We start from the raw sequence: 8,931 nt of genomic DNA, 5'->3' as shown, positions 1-8,931 counted from the left end.
TAAAACGCCAAGTAATCTTGGAGGTTAACACAAATGGACCATTGAAAGTAAAAAGGCGTACCATCATCCACACTAGACAATCTTCATGCCAACAAGCTCGAAAGAACATCACTGAAGAAGAGGTTTATGATGTTTTCCACATCACGATCCAAGAAGGCAAAGAAGACGAAGTCCCTGAAGAAGATGTCATTGCTGCACCACCACAACTCGAAGATGGGGGGCAAGCCACGGTTGCTGATATCAAGGAACTTAACTTAGGCACAAGCAAGGAGCCCAAACCTATCTTCGTAAGTGCGCTGCTAAGTGCAGACGAGATAGAGGAGTACTACCAACTGCTATTAGAGTACAAAGACGTCTTTGCCTGGACATACAAAGAAATGCCCGGCCTTGACCCTATCATCGCTGTGCATCGTCTTGCAGTTAAGCCTGGAACGCAACCGATAAAGCAAACTCAAAAGTGCTATCGATCCGAGCTCATCCCACAAATTGAGGTCGAGATTAACAAGCTAATCGAAGCAGGCTTCATTCGAGAGGTGCAATACCCCAAGTGGATCTCCAACATCGTCATTGTCCTTAAGAAATCTGGATAAATACGTGTTTGCGTAGACTTTCAGGACCTCAACGATGCTTTCCCGAAGGACAACTTCCCTTTGCCAATCATCGAAATCATGGTGGACGCAACCACCGACCACGAGGCACTATCATTCATGGACAGCTGTTCTAGATACAATGAAATTCTCATGGCTTTCGAAGACAAGGAACTAACAGCCTTCCGCACCCTAAAAGGTATCTACTGCTACAAGGTGATGCCATTTGCTCTAAAGAACACCGGAGCTACTTATCAACGCGCAATGCAGAAAATCTTCAATGACATGCTACACAAGAACGTATAATGTTACATAGATGATGTGGTGGTCAAAACAAAGAAAAGATTAGATCACTTGAAGGATTTGCAAATAGTGTTCGAAAGGTTGCAAAAATACAACCTCAAGATGAACCCGTTAAAGTGTGCATATGGCGTCACCTTTGGAAAGTTCCTCGGCTTCATTGTCAAGCACCGTGGCATTGAAGTGGACCAATCAAAGATCAAGGCCATTCAAAACATGCCTAAGCCAAGAAACCTGCACGAGCTGAAAATTCTACAAGGATGGCTAGCTTTCATCAGACGCTTCATCTCCAACCTTGCAAGGCGTTGTCAACCGTTCAGCTGATTCATGAAGAAAGATGTTATGTTCGTATAGGACGAAGCATGCCACAATACTTTTGAAAGTATAAAAAAGTATTTATCAAGTCCACCTGTCCTAGGGGCGTCTGTGCCCAAAAAGCCGCTCATATTGTACATCGCCACTCAGGAAATTTCACTTGGAGCACTCTTGGTGCAAGAGAATGAATCCTAGAAAGAATGAGCGCTTTATTACCTCAGTCGAACTCTCACCAGCGCTATGTTGAATTACTCCCCAATAGAAAAGATGTGCCTCGCCTTGGTGTTTGCCATTCAGAAGCTTAGACATTACATGCATGCTTACACCATCCACTTGGTTGCTGAAGCTGACCCGGTCAAATACGTTATGTCCAAACCAGTTTTGACAAGGCAACTAGCTAAATGGGCATTACTTCTCAATCAATATGAGATCATCTACATCTCAGCTAAAGCCGTCAAGGGATAAACGCTAGCAGACTTCTTCACCGATCATCCGATCCCAACCGATTGGAAAATCTTAGACGATTTGCCCGATGATGAGGTGTTCTACATCGACATCTTCTCGACATGGATGATGTTCTTCGACGGATCCGCACAAGCAAAATGAGAGAGGGCAGAAGTACTATTCATGTCATCGCAAAGGAAAATACTACCTTACTCCTTCAAATTGAGTGAGTTATGCTCCAACAATGTCCCTGAGTACCAAGCGCTGATCATCGGGCTCCAAATGGCAATCAACATGGAAATCACAGCTCTTGAGGTATATAGCTACTCCAAGATCATAATCAATCAACTCTTAACTGAATATGAGGTGAGGAAAGATGATCTTGTCCCATTCTTCCGGCTGGCAACTCAACTGCTACAAAAGTTCGAGGCCGTGACACTAGAACATGTGCCAAGAAAGGAAAATCAAATGGCAGATGCTCTTGCCAATCTAGCCTCGAATATGACACTAGGAAAAGATAAAGCTGCAGATGTGCCAGTTTACCAAAGATGTGTGATCCTGCTCGTTACTGAAATGCTACTGGATGATACAAATGTCATCTCAGTACTTCCAGTCGACGCTGAAAAGTGGAGACAGTTGCTGATCGACTACTTAGAGCACGAAAAGCTTCCAGATGATCCTAAACACTGCTCCGAAATATGTCAACGAACATCCCGCTTCCTTTACTACAAATGAACACTCTACCGATGCTCTTTTGAAGGGATACTTTTAAGATGTCTAGGCAAGGAAAAAGCCAATCAAGCCATGGAAGCGGCACACTCGAGTGTGTGCAGAGTGCATCAGTCTAGACCAAAACTGCATTTCCAGCTTAAAAGAATGGGTTACTACTGGCCAAGCATGGTGAAGGATTGCCTGGAACATGCCAAAAGGTGCCAAGCCTACCAATTCCACGCCAACTTCATACATCAACCGCCTGAACCATTACACCCTACAACTGCTTCATGGCCATTCGACGGATAGGGATTGGACGTTGTAAGACCAATTATGCCAAAGTTATATGCAGGAGAAGCTTACATTCTAGCTGCAACTGATTACTTCTCCAAGTGGGCTAAAGCCATACCCCTGAGGGAAGTCAAGAAAGAAACTGTCATCCGTTTCATCAAAGAGCATATCATCCACCAATATGGTGTACCTTACTACATTATCACTGACAACAGAAAACAGTTCTCCAACCGACTCGTAGAAGAGCTCTGCGAGAAATACAAGTTCAAACAGTACAAGTCTTTCATGTATCATGCTCTGGCCAATGGTCTTGCAGAAACATTTAACAAGATGCTGTGCAACCTCCTGAAGAAGGTAATCAACCGAACAAAGAGAGTTTGGCATGAAAGAATAAGTAAAGCACTTTGGGCATATAGGACTACACATAGGACTCTCACCCAAGCTACACCATATTCTCTCGTATACGGCACGGAAGCTGTTCTACTGCTCGAAAGTTAAATCCCCTCACTAAGGATGGCTATACAAGAAGGCTTGACTGATGAAGAAAATACAAAGTTGCGCCTTCAAGAGCTGGAAGCGCTGGATGAAAAAAGGCTCGAAGCTCAACAACACTTAGAATGCTACCAAGCACGGCTATCCAAGGCATGCAACAAGAAAGTCCGCCCAAAGTCCTTCCAAACTGAAGATCTCGTCCTCGCATTGCGTAGGCCTATCATCACAACTCACAAGACAAAAAGCAAGTTCACATAAAAGTGGGATGGACCATACGTAATACAAGAGGTCTACACCAACGATGCCTACTTAATCACGGCAGAAGATGGCTTGAAGATCGGCCCCATCAATGGCAGATTCTTGAAGCATTACTACCCCTAAAGCAAACGCACCACGCTCTTAGCCCGCAAGAGCATAAACTGTGTACGGCAAAATCATCAGCAAAACCATCACTCATTTGAACTACGTCATGACTTGATCCCTCCTCAACCGAAGGTACGTAGGCAACTTGAAATTTCAAAACTTCAAGTACAGTCACATCATTAAAAATAAAAAATAAAAAAAAAACGCAAACACTTTGAAGAATAAAGAGCAAATTCAAAATGTGAATACTTTATTTCTTTAAAATGAAGGATTTGGCTACAAAGATTAAAAGCCAATAAAGCTTAATGAAGACATTACTAGAGAACTATGCTCCTAAAACTACAAAAACAATCCTCAAGCAGGCATTCCAAAGTCTTCAAAGTCTCCACATCAGTGGGAGACAAGGTAGGCAACTCCATAGCCATGTCTTTCTTTTGCTCTAGGCTTGACATCTCCTTTTGGTACTGAGAAATCGTAGCTTCCTACTTCGAGAGAACGCCTTCAAGTTATGATGCTTCGATTCCCAACTGCTCTCAACCTCGCTCCAACGCTTCTAGACGCATTTGGACGGAAGCTAAGGAGGTCCATGTGACTTGATAATCTTTCGAAACAGCTTGCTAAGAAGATCGAACTTGGGCAATTGATAAATCCATTGTCGCAAGTTGTTGAGCTCTAACACCTGGACTCAACTTCTTCGAGGAAATATCACGGAAGGAAGAATACTCAGTCAAGGCGGCCATAAGTTCGGCAATCTGAACCCTTAAGGGCGAGGAATCAATGTTAAGGTTGTCAATCCCAGAAACAAGTTTCGACAAGTCCTCCTTGAGCAACGCAAGGTCTTCCCATGGGCACTTTGAGTTCCTCTCCTCAATATGGCTTTTGACATCTATAGCTGCATTAAGTCTAATGCGATGGATAAGCTGCTCAGTACCACGAAGGTTCGGCCCTCTTAAAGAGATCTCAGAGCTAGCTGGAAAAGATGCTGGATGCATGATGGGCCCTTGCATACCCTCACCTGCACACTGCAAATTAAGGCAACTTTACGGATTCGGAATAAGCTCTGCATCAGGCAGATCCCCAACCTCCTCGTTTGTAGGTAAATTACCTCCAAGTAGCATCTCCATATAGGAATGAACACTTCCGTTCACCAGATCAAAAGAACAAGAGGGCCCAGCCTAAACAAGACAAAAAAAGATGTTAGAAATCAAAGCTAAAACAGTGAAAGCAAAAGAAATCATAAGAAAGAAGGAAATATGTACATCTTTCTTAAGTGACACACGACCATCAAATTGAGGAGGCCTAAACACTTCTTTCTTCTTATAACGAAAATTGACGTCGCTGTCAGCATGGGCACCTTCAAGTGGTCGCTTGTTTATAATTTGTTGACGCTGCTGCAAAATAAGTCCACCTTCGCACGAATCAACTTTATCACTCGCCTCTTCATAAGCATCCAAATGTTGAGGAGACAAACACGGGCGCTGAAGAGCTAAAACCACAGGTCTATCTTGCAAAGAAGCTGTAGTGACACAATCAAGAAGTACTAGCTGCGCAGGAATCACAAAACAACCTTCTCTCGGCGCATAATTACGAGAATAAGAAGAATTGGTACTGGTTGCCATCCCCAAGTTTTCATAATGTACCTTTGACCACCAATTTATGTAAGAGCGGGTCACTGGGTTGTTCTTAAACTCATCCTTAGTCGGCAAGATGATAGAAGCATTTGTACATAAACGGGAACAAGACTCCCAATGCATATACGTGGCTTGCAGAAATTTCGATTGGGCATTTTCCTTCAGCTTGCCTAGCACATGTTGGACAAAACCAAATTGCCTACTGAAATGATAGGGACTATACGGCTGACCAATGCATCGGTCTCCTTGTCGCAAAGAAACATACCCTGGGCAAAGACTTATAAGATAAAACAAGTCTGAGAAGCAAAGATGCAAATCGTCTTTGATTCCTCGCCGCGCCGAGGCAACATTCGCTAGATGGTCCATCTTCAAGCCTTCACAACTTCTGTACAACGCTTGTGCCTATGAATCATCAAGGCTTTTCGCGGAAAGCACGCCAGAATACTTCACCAGCAAAGGCCCCAACTTGACTGAAGTTAGTGAAGAAGGCCCTAGTTTGCCTAAAGATGACATAGAAAAATGAGTGCCAAAGTACTCACCCAACCAACCATACACAAAGTGGTAGGGAAGCACTGCAGCACGATCTTCAGTATTTGCCGAGTTCGAAACAACACTCAGGCCCTGGTAAATGTTGGCTAAAACCGGAATAGCAAGGCTAAAAGATTCGCCTACCGCCATCTTGCTAGCAACTTTAAAGACTCCAGGACGGATAAAGTTAACATCGTTTTTTGGGGAAAACAAACCTACAGAGCCAACAAGCTAAGAAAACGGCTAGGTAAGATTCTTCCAAATACTCTAACGCTATGCCAGAATCCTCAAATGCCCTCAACTCGACAGGGCTACGGCGCCCAACTGAACCAATGACACTGGACGAATCCGAGTTTCCCTTAGGCATGGTTGTCTTGTTGAGGCCACTTTTCTTCAAAGGCCTCTTGTACTTCATGGGATCCCAATACCAAAATCGGATCCATGAAGAAATCTTCACACCTGACTTACTCTAAGACTCCTGGAAAAGCTTGTGGTACGCCCAGAACAAATAGTGGCAGCTCGCAGGCAATCATCGGCTGTTGCGATGAGAAAACTCCTCCGCGCTAAGAACAACCTTATCATAAAACTTTCCTTGGATCAGCAAGCCTTCTATCTTATGAAGATCCCAAAGTGAAAGTGACATCTCTTCTTGAGATGTGTGAAGTGTATTGGTCACTGAACACCCATGCTCAAAGAATGCACGAAGGACGGAAGGATGACGATCATAACTGAACAAAGACTGGCCATCATAATTGAACAAAGACGCATAGACAACATGATAAAGGCCTACGTTGGTAAGTACATCTTTGGAGTAGCTCAAGACATCTTCAAGCCATTCCCAGTAAAACTCCGCAAAGGCAGCTTCTCCAGTAGTCGACAAAGTGCTACTCCAAGTCACAACTCCGTTACGGATACGATCTCCAAGAAGCTCAAACAAAGCCTGAGAATTATCACGTGCATGATGCGAAGGGTTTAAGATGAGAATTCTCAATGTACACACATTCTCCTTTGTATTTGGTCAACAAAAAATTGTCACCTCCCAAGACACTTCAGAAGACCACGACTTGATATGCATCGAGTTGTCTTTTGCAGGAAAGGTAAACGCCTTAGAGCCTGACAATGGCGCACAAAGCTTCAACGTCATTCCCCTATCTTGCGAATAACCTTCTTTCGCAAGAATGGTGATGGTGTTGCTCTTAAAACACTTGAAAAATACCATGGCAACAGAGGCAAAGAGCCCACGGCAAGTAGCAAAGTTAGTGTGCAAGACAACGTCACCACCGAGGAAAGTTGTGACCAAAAGGCACTACACAACATAAACTCATTGTAGTCCTTTGCACAACCCTACACAGTAAAAGTGACGCACTAGAACGAGCTTCAAGCAACAACAACAAAGAGCTCATGGCAAGTAGCAAGGTTAGTGTGCACGGCAACGTCACCACCAAGGAAACTTGTGACCAAAAGGCACTACATAACATAAACTCGCTGTAGTCTTTTGCATAACCCCACATAGTAAAAGTGACGCGCTAGAACGAGCTCCAAGCAACAACGGCAAAGAGCCCACGGCAAGTAGGAAGGTCAGTGTGCACAGCAACGTCACCACCGAGGAAAGTTGTGACCAAAAGACGCTACACAGCATAAACTCGCTGCAGTCTTTTGCACAACCTTACACGGTAAAAGTGACGCATTGGAACGAGCTCCAAGTAGTAGTGACAAAGAGACCATGGCAAGCGGCAAGAGGCACGGCAACGTCATCATCGAGGAAAGTTGTGACCAAAATGCACTACACAGCATAAACTCGCTACAGTCTTTGTACAACCCCACATGGTAAAAGTGACACACTGCAACAAGCTTCAAGCAGCGGCAAGAGGCACGACAACATTACCACCGAGGAAAGTTATGACCAAAAGGCTCTACGCAGCATAAACTCGCTGCAGTCTTTTACACAACCCACACGGTAAAAGTGACGTACTGTAACAAGCTCCAAGCACCAAGACTCACGGCGGCGGCAGCAAGGGCAATGTGCACGATAAGAGAGAGATATATGTTGAAGATGTACAATTCCTCATACATTTGGTCTTTCTTATATAGGAAAATGAAAATGCAAAATGACAAATCAAAAACCTCCACTTACTTCACCTACAACCTCCACTCATTTCACCTACAACATCCACTCATTTCACCTACATCATCCACTTACTTCACCTACAATCTTCACTCATTTCACCCACAACATCCACTTATTTCACCTACATCATCCACTTACTTCACCTACAATCTCCACTCATTTCACCTACAACATCCACTTACTTCACCTACAATCTCCATTCATTTCACCCACAACATCCACTTACTTCACCTACAATCTCCACTCATTTCACCCACAACATCCACTTACTTCACGTACAGTCCCCACTCATTTCACCTACATCATCCACTTACTTCACCTACAACATCCACTACATAGTGGGCATTCATTTACCATCCATTCACCATCCATTTTCACAACAAATCTAGAATTTACATAACCAAAAAAATAAATAAATAAATAAATAAATAAATAATAAAAATAAAAATAAATAAAGAAAGAAAAAAAAATGTACACTGAGTCAAATAAAAGCTCATTTACTGATATCTCTGAAAAAATTATAGAAATGTGGATGTACATGAGTTAAAAAATAAAATAAAAAATAAAATAATTAAAAACATAATTATAAAAAAAAAAAGAAAAAAAAAAAAAAAAAAAAAAGAAAAGAGCCTTCATTAATCAGGTGGAGCCTCATCACTCGACGGAACTCCAGGAAGAAGAGGCGTCGGAGGTTGATTGTTTGGTGCCTCAACACTCGGTAAGACTCCAGAGGTCGAAGGCAATAGGTGCCTTTGGAGTAAAGCCACAAACATCTGATGGTCACTCTGAATCCGACATTCGAATTCCTGAAGCTGGTCAAGCTTTCTCTTCATGCTCGTTAAGTAACTATTGGCAAGCATGTGTAACTCTCTATTCTCGTGCTGGAGCCCTCTAATCTTTTTCTTAAGGCTTGCCACCTCAGCTATCAAGGATTCAACATGGCGAGTTCGAGTAAGAAGACGTTAGCCCATGTTCAATATAGAGCTTGCACACTAAACACTGAAAGCCAAAGAGTCTTGAACAGCTAGCTCATCAAACCACTTGGCAAGGATCCTGTTATATTTTGTGGTGAGAAGATTTCTAGCAACCACCGTGGCGGTTATGTCGTTCTTCATCATAGAGTCCCTAACTATTAGAGGAC

The 8,931-nt window shown here is 43.2% G+C and overlaps 1 protein-coding gene across 1 annotated transcript; it reads left to right on the top strand.

Moving 5' to 3' along the window:
- The first annotated feature begins 2,690 nt into the window (after nt 1–2,690).
- On the top strand, nt 2,691–3,802 carry LOC125470293 (uncharacterized protein K02A2.6-like). The gene is made up of 2 exons (XM_048569138.1): nt 2,691–3,002; nt 3,773–3,802. Exons 1-2 carry the CDS (start codon nt 2,691–2,693, stop codon nt 3,800–3,802), a joined length of 342 nt encoding a protein of 113 aa, XP_048425095.1.
- Nucleotides 3,803–8,931: the final 5,129 nt, after the last annotated feature.

Source organism: the organism of the source record quoted next, unplaced genomic scaffold (assembly GCF_019419815.1).
Source record: "Pyrus x bretschneideri cultivar Hongxiangsu unplaced genomic scaffold, Pyrus_bretschneideri_v1 Contig10, whole genome shotgun sequence".
In the NCBI taxonomy this organism is placed as follows: Eukaryota; Viridiplantae; Streptophyta; class Magnoliopsida; order Rosales; family Rosaceae; genus Pyrus; species Pyrus x bretschneideri.
Note: the sequence above shows the minus strand (reverse complement) of the source record. Positions and strands in the feature narration are given on the sequence as shown.